The 23,168-nt window shown below is 37.6% G+C and overlaps 1 protein-coding gene across 14 annotated transcripts in view; it reads right to left on the bottom strand.

The window, feature by feature from the left end:
* EIF4G3 (eukaryotic translation initiation factor 4 gamma 3) overlaps positions 1-23,168 on the bottom strand; it is a 292,964-nt gene that overhangs the window by 108,917 nt on the left and 160,879 nt on the right. For 9 of the 14 annotated variants that reach the window (XM_037140126.2, XM_037140123.2, XM_037140128.2 and 6 more), the window contains 3 exons: positions 22,521-22,618; positions 20,250-20,372; positions 614-722 (listed from right to left, as the gene is read on the bottom strand). In XM_037140126.2, coding sequence (XP_036996021.2) covers positions 614-722; positions 20,250-20,372; positions 22,521-22,618 — 330 coding nt within the window. The remainder of the gene's footprint in view (positions 1-613; positions 723-20,249; positions 20,373-22,520; positions 22,619-23,168) is intronic. The other 5 variants (XM_037140134.2, XM_037140124.2, XM_053660345.1 and 2 more) reach the window with 1 other exon arrangement.

Raw genomic sequence — 23,168 nt, 5'->3', positions numbered from 1 at the left:
AATGAGAATTGCTTCCTAATTTTAGCTAAGGTCAACCTAAATCCAACTGGGCAAGAGATCCAACTAGGCTTATCCCTGCAACAACCCTGAGAGGTAGGTCTTCTTTATTCCATTCTCTCGGTGAAGTAATTAAGATCCACAGCGTAATGACTCACCAAGACCAAGTGAGTGCATGATGGGGTCAGGATCTGAACTTCGTACAACTGAGGCCACAGAAGCCAAATTTATAAAAAAACATTTTATGTTTTTAAAGTAGCAGGATACACAGGAACATACTGAATACATAAATTAAAATTGTGTTATTCTTGTAAAGCAATATATACTTTGATTTATTCTCCCAAACTTGTTTCAGAAAAAGTTTAAGGCAGCTAAGTTGTTACCTACAAATATGTATTGACAATGAGGCATTACTAAAATGTAGAAATTAATTTTACTAATCATCCCTACTTGACTCTCTTAGATGTCGAACACTCAGATTTCCCAACTCAAAGCTTTCTTTTAAAAGTGGTTATCTAAATAATCCTCAAATGTTTTATTCTTACTGTTAAATGCTAAGGGCAATACATTAACATAACAAGGCACTAAAGAGGGAGGAAAACAGGCATACACAAACCTTGCTTCTGGTTGCTAGCTGCAGTGACGGGGGTGCTGGCAGCAAGATGAGCGCTCTCCACAGTCCCATAAACCACAGGGCTGTGCTCGGGGACCTGGCTGGGCAGCTGCTGGGATTTGAAGTACAAAAAAGGGTGATAATGAGCGTGCGAACATAAAAACTAGCAATATGGAACCCAAGCCAAGTGGGGAAGACAAAGTGGGACAGGAGACCAAAATTAAAAAAAAAAAAAAAAGCAAGGAAAAATATATAGGCCAGTTTAATAAATTCAAAAAGTACATGGGAAGATGGGGAAGAAAAGGAAGGGGCAGCAGAAAAGGGGAAGGAAAAGATATGATTACTATTGACCACAGAAAGAGAAGACAGCACACAAACATTAGTACAATCAATTCTCCAGTGTTCCTTATAAGGAGAAACAGACTTTCAACCTAACAACAGATGTTACATCAGAGAGAGAATTTAACATCCTCCCAGTCAAAGACCAAAGGGGTTTGGTCAACTTCATTTATAAACTATCTAACAAAGTAGTTCATTTGCCACAAGACGTCAAACAAATCATGATAGGTTTTAAAACCAGTTACTGATTCAATAAAATATTGAGTGGTAATTGTTGTCATTTGTCCAAGTAGTCACATAAGTGAAATGCAACTTGCAAAGTCTTTAAAGGCACTACAGTCAGAAATCTGAATAAAACATCTGGCTCTTCAAAGCTTAGCAGAAACTTTTTTAAAATCAGCCAGTAAAATGAAATAAAAATGCCCAGCCAAATCCTAGCAGAGTAGAGTGAAAAATTTGCAGCCATTGTTCAACTTAGAGGGAACAAGAATTACACAAAGAAGGACAGGAACGCTCATTCTACATCACATTCCAGGCAGAGGTATTTGTACTGGATTTGAGGGTCACAAAAAAAGCCACAAAAGGAAGCAGTGTCTCTCCTTGGAGATCTAAGGTCAGCTGTTTGATGGAATGGTTTCCTGCACTGAATCCCATCGGCACTGTCAGAGCAGAACTCCCTGCACAATTATGATTTTTTTGGTTTGTTTTGGATTTTTTGGGGGGGAGGAGGGTTAAGGTGTGGATGTTTTGGGATAAACAGGGCCACTTAAAAGTGGGCATTAAGCCCTGTCTGGTATGGCTCAGTAGGTTGGGCATCATTCTGAAAAGTAAAAGGTCACTGGTTCAATTCCTGGCCAGGGCACATGCCTGGGTTGTGGGTCCACTTCCTGTCAGGGTGGGTGAAAGAGGCAACCAATTGATGTTTCTCTTTCACATCAATGTTTTTCTCCCTCTCTCTCTGCTTCCCTTATCCCCTTCTAAAAATAAATAAAATCTTTAAAAAAATACGAGTTAATAAAAAATATTTCCAGGCCAGTTAAGTCTCACATACAGTGGAAACATAAAGCAAAACATATCTGTTTAGACATATCATTTATGTTATTACGGACAGGATTGGGGAAAAGACTATTTCATCTATTTATTAGATGACAAAACTGCCCACATTCCACAATTATTTCTAAATGAAGACTGCTAAAATTATATTTCCACATACATAAAATGAAGTTACTGTTTTCACTTTGAATCATAGCCAAATGAACAATAGTAGCATGATTACTTTGAGTCTTTAGTTTCAGTGGAAAAAAAAATGTATTGCTAAAATACAAAAATTAGAAAGGTTTCATAGCTAATAAGTAAAAATTAGAACTCAGTTCAACTTTATGACTTCAAATAGCTCCAGAACAATGGAAAGATTCTATGTTATTTAGCATTTATTGAAGTTATCCATATATGCCAAAAAAGAACTGTAAATTGTGTCATTTACCTAAAAGGAAGATATATTAACCATTCCAATTGCTCAGAAAATTAATAACCAAAAAAAAGTCACTGCTGTAAAGTAGGTCACCAAAATGACATCCATAAAGTGAGATATTTAAGCCAGTAAAAGGCTACTGATACCTATAAATATGTATAGATTATAGAATTTTTCCATCTAAGACTAAAACAACTTCAACGATATCAAAGAGACAGCCACATAGACATTTTTAAATGAACAAAGCCCTGAGAAGATCTTATGTATAAAGTATTTTTAAGAAAGGAATGAAATAACATGGTTAAATCACACATCCAAATCCAGGTAGCTAGTTCATGGTTATATACCCAAAAAGTGCTAGAAAAGTACTTCTCTGATTCCTTAGCTGTAAAATGAAAAGGCACTAAATATTATTTCAGCTTTAACATTCTCTAAGCCTCTGACAGTACCAAGAAAATGACAATGGCCCTGGGTGGTGTGGCTCAGTGGATTGAGCACAGGCCTGTGAACAAGATGGTCACTGTTTCGATTCCCAGTCAGGGCACATGCCTGGGTTGCGAGCCAGGTCCCCATTAGGGGGCTTGTGAGAGGCAACCACACATTAATGTTTCTCTACCTCTCTTTCTCTCTCCCTTCCCCTCTCTAAAAAATAAATAAGTAAAATCTTTAAAAAAAAAAAAATCTTAAAAAAAAAATCCAAAACCTAATTCTGAAAGGGCAATTGGTATCAAAATATAAACTAATTCAATAAAGATGACCAGGATGTCAGAGTTGGCAGAAAAATTTGAAAAAATATTTTTCAGTTACATTGGTAAAGGAGTTTAAAGTATGGTAAGATATTAGACATCTGACATTATCCAATAAATGTATTTCCTTTATAAATTCTATGTGAGAATCTATTCTGTTGAGATTTATATATTAAATTTGAAGTGCTAACCTTAAGGGGTAATAGTAGATATGGGCCCAAATAATGCAAGAATTCATTTTTTAAATGGATTGTTTACCAAGAGGTGAAATAGGCAACAAAATCTTGAATTGTCCTTAAATACTTCATTATACAATTTTAAATTCATTTCTCTTTACATAGCCCATATTTTTTCTCCTCTGGAGCCACTTTACTATCTATTTTAATCTTGTATATGACACAATGCTTAAATACAGAGGTATAATTAATTATAAATGGGGGGTCACCAAACCATGGCCCATGAAATAAAAACTTTTTACATTTTTAAATAGTTGGTGGAAAAAATCAAAAGAAGAATAATTTTTGACACATGAAAATTATAGGAATTAAAATTTTAGTGACTGTAAATAAAGTTTTATTGGAACAACACACAGACATTCATTTATATATTATATATGGTTCCCTTCATGCTATGATGGCAGTGATGAAAGACACTAAGGCTGCTATATGACAAACACACAGCCAACATCATACTCAATGGGCAAAACTACAAAGGTTCCCTTTAGGATGAGGAATTAGACCAGGATGCCTGCTTTCACCACTCTTAATTCAACATAGTGCTGGAAGTCCTAGCCAAAGCAATCCGACATAAATAAAGAAAAATTTAAAAATGGGATAACTGTAACAGAATAACAATAAAAAATTAAAAAGTAAATACTTCTAGGCTTTAAATTAAAAAAGAAATAAAATGCATTCAAATTGGAAAGGAAGTAAAACAGTCATTACTTGCTAATGATACTGTATACAGAAAACCCTAAATATTCCACCAAAAACCACTAGAACTGATAAATTCAGTAAAGTAGCAGGATACAAAATAAATATCCAGAAATCAGTTGCATGTTTACATCCAAAAATGAAGTACTATAAACTAAGAAAATAATCCTATTCACAATTGCTTCAAAAAGAATAAAATTTAATTAAGGAGGAATAAATTTAATCAAGGAAGTAAACTATATTAAAAAAAATTTAAGACACTGAAGAAAGAAACTGACAGTATTTATGGATAGGAAGAATTAACATCTTTATTACTAACCATTTTACCCACAGCTATCCATATATTAAGATACTAATGGCGTATTTCACAGAACTAGAACAAACATTACAAAAACTTATATGGCATCTCAGAAGACCCTGGATAGCAACAGTGAACTTGAGAAAGTAGAACAAAATTGGAGAATCACACTACCTGATATCAAACTATATTACAAGGCCCCAGTAATCAACGCAGGATGGTACTGGCATAAAAACAGACATATAGGTCAATGGAAGAGAAAAGAAGAGAACTCAGGAGTAAATCCACACCTTCACGGTCAATTAACAGCTGACAAAGGAGGCAAAAACACACAATGGGGTAAAGATAGTCTTTCAGTAGATGGTATTGGGAAAACTGGATAGATACTTGCAAAAAAAATGAAACTAGACCACCTTCTTATACCATACACAAGAAAAAAATCAAAATGGATTAAAGCCTTAAATGTTAGACTTGAAACCATAAAAATTCTAGAAGAAAACATAGGCAGTAAAATCTTGGACATATAGCAATATTTTTTCTGATATAGGTATCTCCTCAGGCAAAGGAAACAAATAAACTACATAAAACTAAAATGTTTTTACACAGCAAAGGAAACAATAAACAAAATGAAAAACAACCTCCTGACTGGGAGAACAGTGGCCAATGACACATCTGATAAATGGTTAACATCCAAAATTTATGAAGAACTTATACAGCTCAACACCACAAAACCCCCAACACTCTAATTAAAAAAATGGGCAAAGGACCTGAACAGACACTTCTTCGGAGAGGACACACACATGGTCAATAAACATGAAAAGATGCTCAGTGTCACTAATAATTAGAGAAATGCAAATTAAAACCACAATGAGATATAACATCATACCTATCAGAATGGCCATCACTAATAAATCAACAAACAGCAAGTACTGGCAAGTATGTGGAAAAGAGGGAACCCTGGTGCACTGATGGTGGGAATGTGCACTGGTGCAGCCACTGTAGATAACAGTACATACACAATTTCCTAAAAACATTAAAAATGCAACTGCCTTATGACTCAGCGATTCCACTTCTGGGAATATACCCTAAGAATCCCAAAACACCAATTCAAAGGAACTTATTGCCCCCCCCCCCCACATTCATAGCAGCTATTTATAATAGCTAAGTGCTGGAAACAGCCTAAGTGCCCATCAGTAGATGAGTGGATTAAAAAACTGTGGTACATTTACACAATGGAATACTACCCAGCAACCCAGCAACAAAAAGAAGTCCTACCTTTTGCAACAGCATAGATGGAACTGGAGACTATTATGCTGAGCAAAATGAGGCAGATGGCAAAAGGCAAATACCATATGACCTCACTTATAACTGGAATCTAATGAACAAAATAAACTAATGAGCAAAATAGAACCAGAGACACGGAAACATGGAATAGACTGATAACTGGAGGAGGGGAGTAGAGAGGGGGGATGGTGGAAGGAAGGGAAAGGGAATAGTCAAAGAACATGTATGAATGACTCAGGGACAAGGGACAGGGGATTGACAGTGGGACAGAGGGGTAGGCTGGATGGCGGGGGCTAAAGGTAAAGAAATTGGGATAACTGTAATAGAATAAAAAATAAAAACATCATAAAAAGATATCATGATGGCCCTAAAGTGAACAAAAAATTAATAAATAAATCATCACACACAGTGTTAGCAAGAACGTAGAGAAAAGGGATCTCTCAGGCACTGTTGGTGGGAGCAGATTGGTGCACCCACTATATGGAAAGTGGGTGCACCAATCTGCTCCCACCAACAGCAGTATGGAGTTACCTCAAAAAATTAAAAATGGAACTGCCTTAGGACCCAGGAATTCCACTTCTGGGAATTTATCCAAAGAAATCTGAAATACTAATTCAAAAGAATATATACACCCCTATGTTCACTGCAGCATTATTAAACACCAATCACTAAGATGATGGAAGCTGCCCAAGTGTCCATCAGCAGATAAGTAGATAAAGAAGCTGGGGTACATTTACATAATGGACTGCTACTCTGCCCCCCCAAAAAAGGGAATTTTACCCTTTGTGACAGCACGCATGGACCTGTAAAACATTAAGTGAAATAAACCAGGCAGAGAAAGACAAGTACCATATGATTTCATTCACATGTGGAATCTAATGAAAAAAGTGAACCAACAAGCAAAATAGAGACAGACTCACAGATAGAGGGTGGGATGATGGCTGCTGGAGTGTCGGGGGGTGCTGGGCACAGGCAGATAGAGCAAAACTGAAGAAAAGGAACTCATGGACACAACAGTATGTTGATTGCTAAGGGGAGGAGTGTGGGGGGGAGGTGGAGGCAAGTATAGTGGGGATAAATGGCGATGGACGGAGAACTGACTTGGTGAACACATGATACGGTATACAGATAATGTGCTGTAGAACTGTGTACCTGAAACCTGTATAATGTTTTTAACCACTGCCAATCCAATAAATAAAAATAAAAATAAACTATGGCAGCAAAGCCCAAAACATTTACTATCTAGCCCTTTAAGAAAATGTTTGCTAACCCCTAATATAATTCACTGAGACAAACTCAGAAACTCCAAATATTTACACATACAAATATAAGCAAGATTCTGATGTAATTTATTGTTATCTTAAGAAACTATCTGAATGCTTCGCATTTCATCATTTTAGATATGTAGTTGACCCTTGGTACCGTAGGGTCCAGTACCAGGAGCCCTCATGAATACCAAAATCTGGGGATGCTCAAGTGCCTTATGTAAAATGACACAGTATTTTCATGAAACCTACATACATCCTCCTGTATATTTTAGATCATATCTGTGTTACACATAATATGTCCTGTAATGTAAATGCTACGCAAGTAGTTGTTAAACTGTATTGTCACTGGAATAATGACAAGAAAAAAAGTATACACCTTTGGTACAGACACAATCATCATAGTAGGCCAACCGCAAGTACATGTCAGCAACAAGGTAACACTTTTTCTGAATATTGAGAATATGCAGCTGGTTGAATCTGCCCATGTGGAACCTGTGGGTAAAACGGGCTGACTCTGATTGATTACTGAGTCTCATTCAATGACTTTAAAATAACCCTTGAATAAATACCTTGTGTTTAACATATATAAATCCTGAGGAAAACCAAGCACAGCCCCCACTGAGAAACATAATAATGATTAAGAAGTAAAACAATAATAAATGACTCCAGAAAAAAAAGGACCAAAACATGCTTCTCTACTCAGTAGGAGTAGAGAAGCCCACCTTCATTCTCCCACCTTCATTCCTTAGAAAGGGGTGTGTGTTTCCCCCTCATATTTAACAAGTACAAAACGTAAGATCCCACTGGTAACTGAAACAGACAAAAATCATTAGCTTCATAGAGTTTATATTCTACCAAGGGAACTATATTAAAGAATAAACCATATACACATAAAAGAATATTATTTAGCCGTAACATCAACAAAATCTTGCCACTGTGACAACATGGATATGCTAAGTGAAATAAGTCATACAAAGACAAATACCGTATGATCTCATTTATATGAGAAGTCACATACAAATAGCAGACCCCTTGTCATGAGGGTGGCGTAGGTAAACGTGGGTTGCCTCCTTGCAAAATTGTATCAAATTTACAACTAAACTATAGAAAAACCATCATTCACAACTGTCAGAAACTGATCTGAATGGAATCCTACAACTACAATTAAAAGAAGAAACTAGCCCTTTATGCTGTGACTCAGTGGACTGAGTGCTGGCCTGCGAACCAAAGGGTCACCAGTTCAATTCCCATCAGGGCACATGCCTGGGTTATGGGCCTGGTCTCTGGTTGGGGGTGAACAAGAGGAAATCACACACTAATGTTTCTCTCCTTTTCTTTTTCCCTCCCTTCCCCTTTCTCTAAAAATAAATAAATAAAATCGTTTAAAAAATAAAGAAGAAACTACGTCAGTATCGTTAGGAGAGGCATAGACATGGAATGGGCTGGTCCCATACTCATGTGTGGTAGATAAAAATTGGGAGGGTTATCTTAGAAGCAAAGGGTCCCAAGCCTTGCACCAAACTCCCCTCCCCAGAGTTCCAGTGCCTAGGAGAGAGGTCGCTATAAATCCTGACTGTAAAAACCAGCAGGGATTGTGGCTGTGGAAGACAGAAACTGCTGGACTCCCTGACAGTTCTTCTTAAGTCTGTGCAAACATGCACAGACTTACTTGGAATCACTCCCTCTGAGCTCTAGCATGGGGGAAACAGATTGAAAAGCACCAGAAACATATGAGGAAGAACTGAATTGTGTGGCATCAGGGTGAGAGCTGGGGGGTGGCTTTCTCCCAGACAGAAGTGCTGGCAGAGGCCACTATTCCTTTTCTGAGCCTTCCCCCAACAGAGCCACAAAGCCAGAAGGCAGGCGCTCTATCTGAAACTCCATCAACCTGGCTAACAGGTCTGCCCTACCCTGGTGATTCCCTGAGGCCCTGCCCCACCTGACTTTAGGGCCCACCCAAGTTGTTTCCAGTAGACTTTACATACAAATGGATTGTCTTTGACTATGCTTCAAATTTTCCTAAATTCTCTCAAAGAAGCCACATCTGGCTTTTAGCAAGCCCCATACTTACTTATCACCAAGTTGCCCCAAGCCCACACTAGCAGCAGCTGGCCTTGGTTCACAACATGGCCTTTCCTGAGCACCTCTAAACCCAGCACAAGTAGCAGCCATCTGCAGAATGCTTTGCAGCTTATGCTGTGTGACACTGGACAGAATAGACAGTGGCTGACCTTGCACATGTCAAAAACAACCAAGTCTCAGCTACAACAGGAGGGTGTACATAGCCCACATGGTGGGTGCAACTCAAGTACTGACCTTGGGTAATAGGAAAGGCTGTGCCACTGGACCCTAAAGGACACCTATTACATTATGCCACTCCACAAGCCTGGAAGATGTACCAGTTCTACCTAATACATAGAAACAAATGCAGGGCAGCTGACAAAATGAAGGGTCAAAGAACCATGGTCCAGATGAAAGAACAGAACAAAACTCCAAGAAAAGACCTAAACAAAACAGAGATAAGCAAACTACTAGAGACAGAGTTAAAAACACTGGTTATAAGCATGATCGAGGAACTTAATGAGTACCTCAACAGCATAAAAAACATCTAGTCAGAAACTAAGGATACAAAATTGATATAAAAAACAATTTATAGGGAATCAGTAGTAGAGTGGATGAAGCCAAGAATCAAATCAGTGATTTGGAATAAAAGGAAGGAAAAACCAACCCATCAAAACAGCAAGAAGAGCCCTGGCTGGCGTAGCTCAGTGGATTGAGCGCGGTCCTGTGAACCAAAGTATCGCGGTTCGATTCCCAGTCAGGGCACATGCCTGGGTTGCAGGCCAGTTCCCAGCAGGGGACTCAAGAGAGGCAACCACACATTGATGTTTCTCTCCCACTCTTTCTCCTTCCCTTCCCCTCTCTCTAAAAATAAATAAATAAAATATTAAAAAAAAATAAAAGCAAGAAGAAAAAAAGAATCCAAAAGAATGACAGTGTAAGGAGTCTCTGGGACAACTTCATGTATACCAACATTCACGTCATGGAAATGCTGGAAGAAGAGAAAGAGCAAGAAATTGAAAATCTATTTTAAAAAATAAATGAAAGAAAACTTCCCTAACTTGGTAAAGGAAATAGACATACAAGTTGAAGAAGCCTAGAGAATCCCAAACAAGATGAACCCAAAGAGGCTTCCACCAAGACATATCATAATTAAAAATGCCAAAGGTTAAAGACAAAGAGAGAATCTTAAAAGCAGCAAGAGAAAAGCAGTTAGCTGCACAGAAGGGAGCCCCCTTATGACTGACAGCTGATTTCTCAAAATTTCTCCAGCATTTGCAGGCTAGAAGGGTTTGGCAAAAAAAAAAAAAAAAAGCAAAATGATAAAAAGCAAGAACTTATAACCAAAACTGCTCTACCCAGCAGAGCTATCATTTAGAATTAAGGACAAAGAGCTTCCTAGATAAGAAGAAACTAAAGGAGTTCAACACCTCCAAACTAGAATTATATGAAATGTCAAAGGGCCTCTTTTAAGAAGATCAAAAATATGAACAATAAAATGGGAATAAATACATATCTATTAACAAGTGAATCTAAAAAAACAAAATAATCAAATAAGCAGAACAGAAACAGAATTATAGATACTGGGAACATTTTTTTTTTTGGTTGCCAGATGGGAAGAGGGTCAGGGGATGAGCAAAAAAAGGTGAAGGGATTTAGTACAAATTGGAAGTTACAGAACGGTCATGGGCATATAAAGTACAGCACAGGAAATAAGTAGCCAAAGAACATACAGACATGACCCATGGACATGGACAACTGTGTGGGGAATGCCTGAGGAAGTGGGGGCGCTAGGTGGAAGGGGGCAAAGGGGGATAAGTTAAGACAACTGTAACAGCATAATCAACAAAATATAATTTTTTAAAGCAAATATTATTTTGTAACATGAAACTAATATAATATAACATCCATTGCCCTCAATAAAAAAATTTTTTAGCCCTGGCTGGTGTGGCTCAGTGGACTGAGCGCTGGCCTGTGAACCAAAGTGTCACTGGTTTGATTTGCAGTCGGGGCACATGCCTGGGTTGCGGGCCGGGTCCCCAGTGGGAGCATGTGAGAGGCAACCACACACTGATGTTTCTCCCCCTCTCTCTCTCCCTTCTCTTCTCTAAATAAATAAATAAAATCTTAAAAAAATTTTTTTAAAGGATAGACAGAGGAGTGAAAAGAGAGAGCAAGGAGGTGAGGAAGGAGGTTACTGTTGTTGAAGGGAAAGATCTGGTGGGGTGGGGGAGTTAAGAGTGTAACAGCAGTGAAGGTGGTGAGAATTAGCCCAATAGGATTTGCTTATATAATGACGTGGAATATGAAGTAAAGAGGATTTAAAGATAACGTGACAACTTATTATCTGAACAACTGGGACAGACTATTATAATTTACTGAAAGAAGGAAAACAGGAGCACACCAAACACCTGAAGAAAGAGTAACACAGGGTTCACAAACTCAAACGGCTTCTTAAACTAGTAAGTGACCTAAATATGTGATGCAAAAGGGTTTGAAATAATAAAACAATATTTACTAGAAAATACATGCCCAGGTTAAAGGCAATCAAATTGATGAAAACACTTTTTTTTCTTTAAATAGTAACCGGAAAAAACAACATACAGCTACAAAAGAAAGAACCTCATCCTTGAGGGCAAGGTTGCTAAGATGTCAGAAAAGACAAGGGAAACTCAGACACTGAAGGTAAACACTGTCAGCCTAACCTAGACACTTAAAATGATTTTCAGGTTCAATTGGGGGTAGTAGTGAAGAAACCAGAAAAACTAAAAAACAAGAATAATGTGGATGGACTGCTCTCTAATATTCATATATTATCAAGCTATAGTAGTTAAGACAGTATAATAATGGTATTAGAATAGATAAATTAAACTTAAAAGTATATATAAAAATTCAGTAGATAATTAAACAACATCTAAAACCAAGGAGGCAATGATGAACTCTTTAATAAATAATATTAAAATAAGAGCAAGGTCCTTTGGTTAAAAAAAGCAGGATCAATACTTCATTGAATATATCAAAATAATTTATACATCAAGCAAAGATAAATGTAAAATAATTAAACCTAAGTCCTACAGGAAAATATATATGAATAGTTTTATTATTTTGGGTGGGAAAAATCTTTAAAAGCATTAGTTCCAATGATTAATTATTTAAGAAAACACAGGGATTTCAGAATATTAAAAACTTAAAGCTTCTGAAGTCTAATGACAGAAGATACCACTAACAAAGTTAAAGCAATCATCAAACTTGAAAACGATATTAAATATTTCAATTGGATTTCTATAAAGTGTAAGGAATGCTTATACGTCAGAAAATAATCATTAACCCAGAAAAAAAATGTCACTCCAAAAGAAACAGGTACAAAAGACAGGAATAGATAACTCATACATACATACAAATAACCAGTACACAGGAAAATTCTTAACTCTACAAATCAATAAATAAAAATTAAATGAAACATTTTTAATCTACCATATAAGCAACAATGTAAGAAAAGTGTATGCAACTGGTTCATTTCAGGAGAGTAGGACACAAGCCACAGCCCAAAAACAGGTACACAAACTTGTTCATCACAGCACTGTTTATATTAGTGACAAACAGGAAACAGGGATACCCATCAAATAAATAAATTAGAGTACTTCCAAACAAAGAAATACTATGCAGCCTTAAAAATTATAATACTACCTAAGTCAAACCTGAACATTTCTGCACGATCACAGGGGGCAAAAAGGGTAGTTATAAAACAGCATGAACCTAAATATGTAAAATTATGGGTATAGATATGTACATACACATATATGTTCACCTTTCAGTAAGATTTAGGATCACAATTTCTTTCTTTACTACTCTTTCTAATGAAGATGTATAATTTTTACACACAAAACTCAGATCATTTTAATTCTGAAAGCACATTTTCAACAACAGACAAAAGACTAAACCTAATAGTTTTTTAAAATCTGTTAATAGTACTTGTGATCCCCTACAACTATAATCATTGTTGCTAGATGACTATAAGCTGCAATACCATTGTTTAATGTCTGACTGGTAATAAGCATTAAGGAATAGGAATCTTGCAATACATGCAAAAATTCAAGTCACGCTTTCTTTATCATTAGGATTCATAATTAGAGTATCTAAGGTAAAATCATACCACTATAACAGCAAAGGCTTTCACAAAATGTGCTGAAGATTTATGAAAAAATGTAGATCAAGTAAAAACAAAGAATTGTTTTAAATACAATAAAATGTAATTACTCTGTCTCTTAAGTGGATCACTACTGGGATGCCAAAACAACTTCACACATACTTGCTACACTGGCTTCCAAAAGGAGATGAAGTATCTCAAAAGTGACCTTGTCCCCCCGCTGGTGTGGCTCAGTGGATTGAGCGTGGGCCTGCAAACCACAAGATCTCAGTTCGATTCCCAGTCAGGGCACATGCCTGGGTTGCGGGCCAGTTACCAGCAGGGGACTCATGAGAGGCAACCATACATTGATATTTCTCTCCTCTCCCTCCCTTCCCCTCTAAAGATAAATAAATAAAAATCTTTAAACCAAAAAGTGACCTTATGTCAAATTTTGTTTTCTTGCTCTAGGAAATTTCTATAGCCACTGAAGTGGGAGAACCTTGATTTTATTAAAAATTCAGGACATTTTTACAAAACCCTGCTGGAGACAGACCTGATGAAATCAACAACCCTGTACTACAGATCTTTAAGGTTTCTAGGTATCGAGTTTATAGGAAGCTCTTCAAAAACCTGAATAACTTGCTGACTTTGAATTCTCCCCAAAGACAGGAGAAGCTGCATCTTTTCCGAGATGTGCCAGCCATCAACAGTTTCCAACCTTTTCTCGGCTCCCGCACCCTAGGCCATAGGACTGTCTCCCAAATTATCATTATGTTTCACTGGAAGAGTAATTCTTAACACAGAAAAGAAAAAAGAACGAAAGGGAGTAAAAAGAGGAAGACAGGTCTATAGTTCATTTAAAAACTGAGTGATTTTGATGGACAACCCTGCCCCTTTGGAAGCAGTTCTGGAAGCCCTGGCTGTACAGAGTCTTAGCCTACAGAGTCCCACAGCAATTCTCAGACACACTTCTTAACACAGAAACATTCCTATGTCTAATTGCTAGCAACACATATACTAGCTGAGAGATTTCGATGCTGACTCAAAGAAACAAAAATTGCCCCTTTTCCACTTTAATATTTAAAAGCTAAAAGGGAACTCTGAGATTACATAGTACAATCTCTCACTATAGAGATGAGAAAATTGGGGTTTAAAGGGTCTTATGGACTGAACGAAGGTCATAAATCTAAGTGACAGGCTGGAGACCACTTATCAGCAGGTGTTCTAGTACTCCATGATGGCCATCGAGGCACTGACTGCTGTCTGTGATCATCTTAATGGCCACATGTAGACATATATGTATATTTTTATATATTGGAGATATGAAATATCCAAGAGTTATTCCATAGCTAATTTGAAAACTTAGGAGGCAGGACAATTTCAAATTCACAATCTTTAGAGGAAAACAGCAGCAGCAAAAACCAGTTTCCTGGCGTAGACTGGCAGCCAGGGAGGAGAGGACATGCAGCCAGATGGCCACTGGTAATCCTACATTTGTATGCACATAAGCTGGGAGGAACAACTGAGGCGTGAGACAGACCAGCACCCCAGGTTTCCAACACGGCGTGGCCTTTCCTGAGCACCTCCAAACCCAGCACAAATAGCAGCGAAACCTATGGCTGTAAGAACTTATAAGGGATGTGGCAGTAGGAGAAACTCCCAGCCTCACAGGAGAGTTCACTGGAGGAGCCCAAGGGCCCCTAGAATATACACAGACCCACCCACGTGGTAATCAGTACCAGAAGGGCCCAATTTGCTTGTGGGTATTGGGGGGAAGTGACTGAAAGTTGGCTGAGAGCTGGGCAAGCAGCACTATTCCTTCTCTGACCCCTCCCCACATACAGCACCAAAACGCAGTGACCTGGGTTGCCCCACCCTAGTGAATACCTAAGGCTCTATCCCTTACAATATAACAGGTGCTAGGAGACAAAGAAATATGCCCCCAAAGGAAAGAATAGATTAAAATTCCAAAAAACCCCCCACAACTAAGCAACATATCATATACAGAGTTCAAAACACTGGTAATCAGGATGATCACAGAATTGGTTGAGTATGGTCTCAAAAATAGAGGAAGAAGTGAAGGTTATGCAAAGTGAAATAAAGAAAGGTGTACAGAGAACCAACAGTGACAGGAAGGAAATCGGGATGGAAGTCAATGATTTGGACTAGAAGAAAATAAACATCCAACCAGAACAGAATGAAAAAAACAAGAATTCAGAAAAAATGAGGAGAAGCTTAGGAACCACTGGTACAACTTTAAACATTCCAATATACAAATCATAGGGGTGCCGAAGAGGAGAAGAGGAAGAACAAAAATTTGAAAACTTAGTTGAAAAAATAATGAAGGAGAACTTTCCCAATCTGGCAAAGGAAAAAAGACTTCCAGGAAGTTCAGGAAGCTCAGAGTCCCAAAGCAGTTGGACCCATGTTGGAACATACCAAGGCACATCATCATTACATTATCCAAGATTAAAGACAAGGAGAAAATGTTAAAAGCAGCAAGAGGAAAGGAGAAGTTACCTACAAAGGAATTCCTATAAGACTGTTGGCTGATTTCTCAAAAGAAATCTTGCAGGCAAGAAAAGGATGGAAAGATGTATTGGAAGTCATGAAAGGTAAGGACCTACAAATCCAAGATTACTCTCTCCAGCAAAGCTATCATTTAGAATGGAAGGGCAGATAAAGTGCTTCCCAGATAAGGGCAAGTTAAAGGAGTTTATCGCCACCAAGCTGTTATTATATGAAATGGACTTATCTAAGAAAGAGAAGATCAAAACTATGAATGGGAAAATGACAACAAACTCACAACTATCAACAACTGAGCATAACAAAAACAAAACAAAAAATAAACAAAACTAAGCAAACAACTAGAACAGGAACAGAATCACAGAAACAGAGATCACATGGAGGGTTTTTAGTGGGGAGGGGGCAAGGCGAGAATGGGGGAAAAGATACAGAGAATAAGAAGAATAAATAGTACAAAATAGACAGGGGGAGATTAAGAATAGTATAGGAAATGGAAAAGCCAAAGAACTTATATGAATGACCCATGGACATGACCTAAGGAGGTGACGGAGTGGGGGATGCTGGTGGGAGGTGGAACGCAGTATGGGCGGGAATAAAGGGGGAAAAAATGGGACAACTTTAATAGCATAATCAATAAAATACACTTAAAAATAAGTAGAATCATAAAACAACCTGTTTCTTCACATAAACCCACTGTATTTTCCCTCAATTCTCTCTTAGCCTGACTGCTTGCCAAAATCAAACTCATCATCCGCCTCTTCGAACATCCTCATGTATTCTCCATGACATGTGTTACTATAAAACCAGGCATCTAAGCTTGAAGAGTCACTTCTGACACTTCCCTTTCGCTTACATAGGGTAACCATGCATCCCTGTTTACCAGGACCCTACAGGTTTATCCTGTTATCCCAGCAAAATGATTAAAAGCATTCCCATTCAGTTCTAGAACTGTCCCAATTTAGATGATAAATTGTATGGTCACCCTTTTTATAATCATTAGTTAGTAACCAACTGCTGAATATTTCTCTAACTGGCCTTCTCTTCATCAACTGACTTTCTAATTTATCACCTGAAATGACAACGGTATCCTTTCATCCAATTGGATGTGCTTTTTTGCACATCATGCCCCTCTGTCTGAATATTCTCTCTCTTTCCATTTTTGAGCAATCTGGGAACTCAGATCAAAAGGCATCTCTGCTGTGAAGCCTGCCAGACTCTTCCAGTACCTATGTGTGCCTCCTAAAATATTAAGTGCAATGCTGATAACAGGTAATATTTAGTGGATGCTTTAATAAGCATCCACTTAGCTTAAGCACTTGTAAGTATTTGATCTCATTTAATCCATATAGTAACTCTATATGACAGCTTTTCTTTTTCTTGTTTTTTAAAATGTGGACGCTAAGGCTCTGGAATATTAACTAACTTGGCTGAAGTCACAAAATTAAGTAGTAGAACTGGGACCTGAAACCAAGTATGTCTGATTCTCAGCCAAAGCTTTAAACCTCTCCTCTGTACCATGTCGCCTATACCACCATTAATAGGTTTCTGTGTTCCAACACATTTGAGTCTTTGCTGCAACTCTGTCCCACTTGGTAAACTTGGTACTTTAATAATTCTCTGTACACACTTGGTAGAAGGACCAGTTATGTAATAGTAAGTTTCCTCCATCTCCCTCAAAGAGACTGGTACAACCTCAATGACAGGGAAAGCCTTTGCTATTCACAGAGTATGTGACACAAAGCAGGTAATCCATAAGGCCAAAAGCAATAAAGCATTTACTGCTTAGTCATAAATTCTGATGCAGAAGGTTGTCTCTTCTGCAGTCTTACTAATTAGAATGTGGTTCAGAATCTACCTAGAAGTAGGCTGAAACTGGTAAACTAGCAGTTTTTAAGCTTAACTTCATTGGATTTCTTTGGCTGGCATAGTGCCCTTTGTTAGTAGAATTCATTGCCAACATTTGACACTTGCAGATTTTTTACATAAATAGAGATCTTGAAAGACTGGAATAACACTTTTACACAATGTAACCATCAGGCAGCAATGACTGCTGCCCTGTTAACCGGGGAGTCCTCTCCTGTTCTCTGTGCACTGCTCTGTATGAATTCCTGGAAAATGAAATATTTCTAGGGTGTATGTTTCTGTTAAACAGCTATTTGTTCATTCCATAAATTTCGTGCATTTGGAAAAACAACAGATTGGTAACTGTTGATTAAATTGCAAATTAGCTAATAAAATAAACCAATTCTTCATAATAACATCACACCTCAAAAAAGTACTACTAACATTATTATAATTATTGACTGATGGCCTTTATCAAATAAAAATGTACATTTAACGTGCTTTATGATACACAAACAAATATATCTGTATTCAGGCCTGTGATTCCTGAGGAAAGGTAAAATGGAAAAGAATTTCTGTGGCTAAGGACAGAGGGATAACCAGAAGACTGTGGATCAAGCTTGGTAAGATCGCAGATAAAGAAACCGACCTTACGGGGAATTAAAATGCAAAAAGATACACTAATACATGTTGGAGTTGAAAATTAAATACAAATCAACAAAAGGCTGTCAACCATATGGCTTCACAGTACAATATTAGTTAATGTGGAAAAATACAGACCAAAATTTAACTGCCATGAACAACCAATCCTAAATTTTTCTATGATATGCCTCTGAGTAACAAAGTGCCCAAATAGGTAATTTAAATATGTATATGCTGCTTGTCTCATTTGTACTTCCAGGGACAATATTAAATATAAGGCCGCCCCGATCACTGCGGGCTTGGAATATCCCTGAGTAAATAATGGGGAATGGTGAAAAATTCTATTAACAATCATTAATATGATCTTAGAATTCACATATCTAGGTGGTTATATATTGTACTTATTTTAGATCATGGAAAACTGAGATAAATGTCAGCCAGAGGCTATCATCAGTTAAGAGCAAAGCACATCGTTGCTCAAGTTTTAGGCTTACTCGAAACTCATGGGTTTTCAAGATCTCTAAAGATGAACATGGTATTTGTCCTCCCCTCCCCACCCCTAAGTAAAGATGGCATTTCATTTATTCTTTTAATTTCTTATTTTTATTGATTTTAGAGATAGAGGAAGGGTGAGGAGTACAAAGAGGGAACAGGGAAGAGGGAGGGAGGGAGGGGGAGAAGGGGATAGAGAGAGAAAAACACCAATTTGTTGTTCCACTTGTTTATGCATTCATTGGTGGCTTCTTGTATGTGCCCGGACTGGAGACTGAAACTGCAACCTTTGCATATGGGGACAACCCTCTAACCAACTGAGTTACCCACCCAGGTCTTATTTTTCTCCCTTTTTACTGAATTTATTGGGGTGACACTGGTTAATAAAATTAGGTTTCAGGTGTACGGTTCTGTAAAATATCACCTGTGTATTGTATTGTCTGTTCATCACCCCAGGTCAAGTCTCCTTGCATCACCATGCACCCCCTCTACCCTACTCCACTCCTCCGCCCCTCTGGTAATCACCACACTGCTGTCTGGGTCTATGGTTTTTTGTGGGTTTTTTTTTTTTGCTTAATCCCATGTATTTGTGATCTTAATTTTTAAATAATTTTTAAGAACTTAAAAAAATTTAAAGCTACTAAAGTTAGTAATAGTCTATGATTCTGAAATGCATTATATTTGACCATCCATCTTGCTTGTCTGTACACTGAGCTCTGAGGAATACCTTACCATCTAGTGAAAAGATGGGGAAGTAAGCAGCCCCTACTCCTAATAACTTTGCTTGTATGTTCTGTATGCTGGACTTTCACTTCAGACATTCTGAAGATCTGAAAATCACTGATGTCCTCCAAATGATGTAACAAGAGTTAAAGTTAACCAACGAAGAAACAAAAATCCTGTCATATTTGGAGGATTCCATTCTCTGCTGTAGTTTACTAAATTCCTGCTCCTCTTAGAATGTCTTGCTTTCTAAAAGTAAGAAAGTGAACTCTCAGAAGACCATGATAATCATATTCTACAACAGGAACAAAAAAGGTGCGCCAGTGATATAATTTATTAGTAACCTCTGTAAATAAGAGGGCACCTTCCACTCAAGTAGCTCACTTATATAGCATTGAAAGGTAAGAAGTGTACCTGTATAATAGATCTAAATATGTTCCGAGTAATGCAATCATCTCAAACAATATTGTTCAGTACAAATGCTCAAGTTCTCAGCCGTACTGTTTACTTCAATGTAGTGTGCAGCATTAATTCCTAAGGCTCCATATTGAAAACATAAAATACTCATTAAATGATGAAGTTTCCACAGGAATACAGCTCCTTTTGGTATAACACAGTAGTTCATTAGGAAAAGTCATAGGAGCTATGCTCAGAATACAAGTAAGGACAATACACAGAAATATTACCAATAAAAATTCATAGTTATGACAATTTGTAAAAAAAAAACCCCAGTACATCTGTTTAAGTTATTGCTTAGATATTTGAGGCTATGAGACAACTGATGGGAATGGAAAGTACAGAAGTAGCTATAAAAAAAACAAAAGAGTTCAGCACAGATTAGTGAAGAAATACACACCATCATCCATCGTGGCTTACTCTGTCTTACCTGGGGAGGAGTAGGTGTGGATGTGGGTCTCCCTATGGGTGGAGTAGGATTTCTGCTGCCACCTCCAGACATAATCTCTTCTGTTATATCTTTACCTCCCTGGTTTGGATCCCGAATTCTTATCTATAAGGTTACAATAAGATGTTATTATTTACAGATGGGTGTCTATGTAGTAGATTTATAAGCATATATTGCATTAAAGGTGTAAAACTGGAAAATTTGTCAAATATTAAAGCTGATAATACCATATTTTTTTTATTTCAATCACAGAACCATATGGGGTCATTCAGAGAAATATAGGCCATTAGCTCTGAGATGAACTAATTAAAATTGCAAGCTAAATGAGACTTAGTTGACTGAATTTCTAGGTCAAAAAGGCAAAGTGTTAATACATCTTTTAAGCATTGCCAAATTGACTGATTTTATTTACAAAGCTTAACTTGAGATTCATAAAATTGTTTTAAAGTATGAAAGTTATTCTGTGCAATATAAATTAAAGGCCTTCTATGGTTTTATAACAAAATGAAAAAATGTACATATCCTGAGACCTGGGAACAGGAATTTATGTTGTAGATAACCTTGTATATGTATGTAAGGATTCTCACTGCAACGTTTTAGAAGCAGAGAAACATCTTAAAGGATGATGAAAAAAATAATCATTAAAACATCATGCCATGTCCTTATACTACTGAACAGCCAGTAGAAAGAATGAGGCTGATCTACATGTACTGCTATAGAATGACCATCAAGACATACTAATAAGAGGAAAGATGAAAGACACAGAACAACGTGCATGGCAGGGGTGTCAAACTCATTTTCACCAGGTGCCAAATAAGACTCACGGTTGCCTTCAAAGGGCCGAATGTAATTTTAGGACTGTGTAAATATAACTACCCTTAACAGTTAAGTGAGAGCTTGGCACTGCCGCCAGGTAGAAACAAGGTGCCTGGCTGGATAAAACAAGGTGGAGGGCCGGATTTGGCCCGCGGGCCTTGTGTTTGCCACCTGTGGTGTTTGGTCTTCTTTAATTTTCTTAAAGGCTATTTGTGCATACAGATGGCAGTAGACATGGTTTAATAAGAGACTGGAGTACCAAGGTCTGAGTCTTCCACCCTGGGACAGTGCTGAGACAAAGACTTATCACGACCTCCAGAGCTTAATCAAGGTAGCCCTGGCTTCTCGAACATTTCAAAGAATTTACTAATAAAACCACCTGGATCTTGAAGCCTTTTTGGAATTAGTTTCTTCAGTAAGATTTCTAATATCAGCTATTTTTTTCAGATTGAAAAGCTTGTTCCGAATACAGTTTTAAATACTGCTTCTATTTCATTTGTTCTACCTTCTTAACATTTATTATTACTGCCCTCTATTTTCATTGTCTCTTTTCTTAACTTTTCTGCATTCTGAAAGTGTTCAAGTCCAACATTTGCCATGCCGTTTCAGCACTTCCAAAGCAGAGTTTCTAAACTTCAGTGCCACGACACACCTGCATGTCCTACTTATTAGGATGTGTGCACAAGTAATTTGCTTCTGATATAATAAAGAACCCAGTAATTTTTATTAAATGAGAGTATTTTCAAGAGTACTGCTCTAAAGTCATGTCACCTATCTTATCTGTGTGAATGGGGAAGTCTCTTATAAACAAACCCTATTTTGAGTGTTCTGATGGACAAAAGATCACAAGCCACTATTTGACACCATGTTCTGCATTATGAATTCTACAACTGGGCTCTAATTCTCTTGGGCCTGCCTTACTAGATAGAGGCAAAGCCCCTATAAGTTACTAAAAACAATTAGAATATATTTCCTAAATTCTGCTTTCTGTTTCTTAAATTATGTTCCACAGGAAGGATTTTCATTGTAGTCCTTAACATTTCGCTCATTTTCTCTTGTGCTATTTTCCCCCATCAGTTCATATTTGGATATAGAGCTGACTGGGACTAGAATTAAAGAACAATCAGGATGTGAGAACCAAGCTCAAATTCCTCCCACTTAGGAAGACCTTAGCTGGCCAAATCCTCCCAGTTCTGAAGCTGGAGGGCATGCTGTCATTTTGCACATCTAACTGAGTGCATGTTGAACACTGATTAACAAGCAAATGGTACTTGCACCTTCTAGTCAAATGCCCACAGGCATGAGGATATAAAAGAACAAAAAATGGCAGTCATTTGTGAACTAAGACTAACAATGATTACAAATGTGAGTAAACTTATCTGACAGGTGAATAGATATTTAATTTTATAATAAGGAAAATTTAAAAAGATCTCTTACTGTTTTTTTCTCTCTCTTGGCTGGAGGGGGCTGCTGCTGCGTAGGCACTATGATAGGTGCTGACTGATACACTGGCTGACTTGGGTAAAAAGGCGCGCCTAAGGAATTAGAAGAGAATAAAAAGAAGCATTCAGTTATTTTGTCAATCACTATAAAACTATTAATGGCACTGTGCCACTGTACCATCAGTTTTAAAGAGTAACAAAAACAAGCATTCTTCTTATTCATCTCTTTCTACTAGCTCCCCTCCAGCTAATGAAGTGGTCGAGGAATGATTCCCCAAAACTCATAAACACCTATCTTTTCTTTGGCATCTGACATGAAAACAAATAAATAACCAATCTCTGTTGATTTCCACTAGAGTCACCTTTTGCAAACACTGAGCATACTACAGCACCGCTTTAAGAAATCTACTGTAGAGTCCATTACAGACACTGGGAATTCTGAAGATGAAACTCGAGGATTTGCTGATGTGGGTGTGTGAGAGGAAGAAGTGTTGAAGAAGCCTCTCACGGTTTGTTGTCTTAGCAAGTGAAAGAATGAAGGCGCTATGTACTGTGTTGTTTGTTTACGCACTGAGATGAGGGAAACTCAAAGAGTAGAGTAGAGTTGAGGGCAGAAAAATCAAGACTTCAGTTAGGGACGTGT

The sequence above is a fragment of the Artibeus jamaicensis genome, unplaced genomic scaffold, assembly GCF_021234435.1.
Source record: "Artibeus jamaicensis isolate MK-2021 breed Jamaican fruit bat unplaced genomic scaffold, CSHL_Jam_final scaffold_847, whole genome shotgun sequence".
Classification (NCBI taxonomy): domain Eukaryota; kingdom Metazoa; phylum Chordata; class Mammalia; order Chiroptera; family Phyllostomidae; genus Artibeus; species Artibeus jamaicensis.
This window is presented reverse-complemented; position numbering and strand designations above follow the sequence as displayed.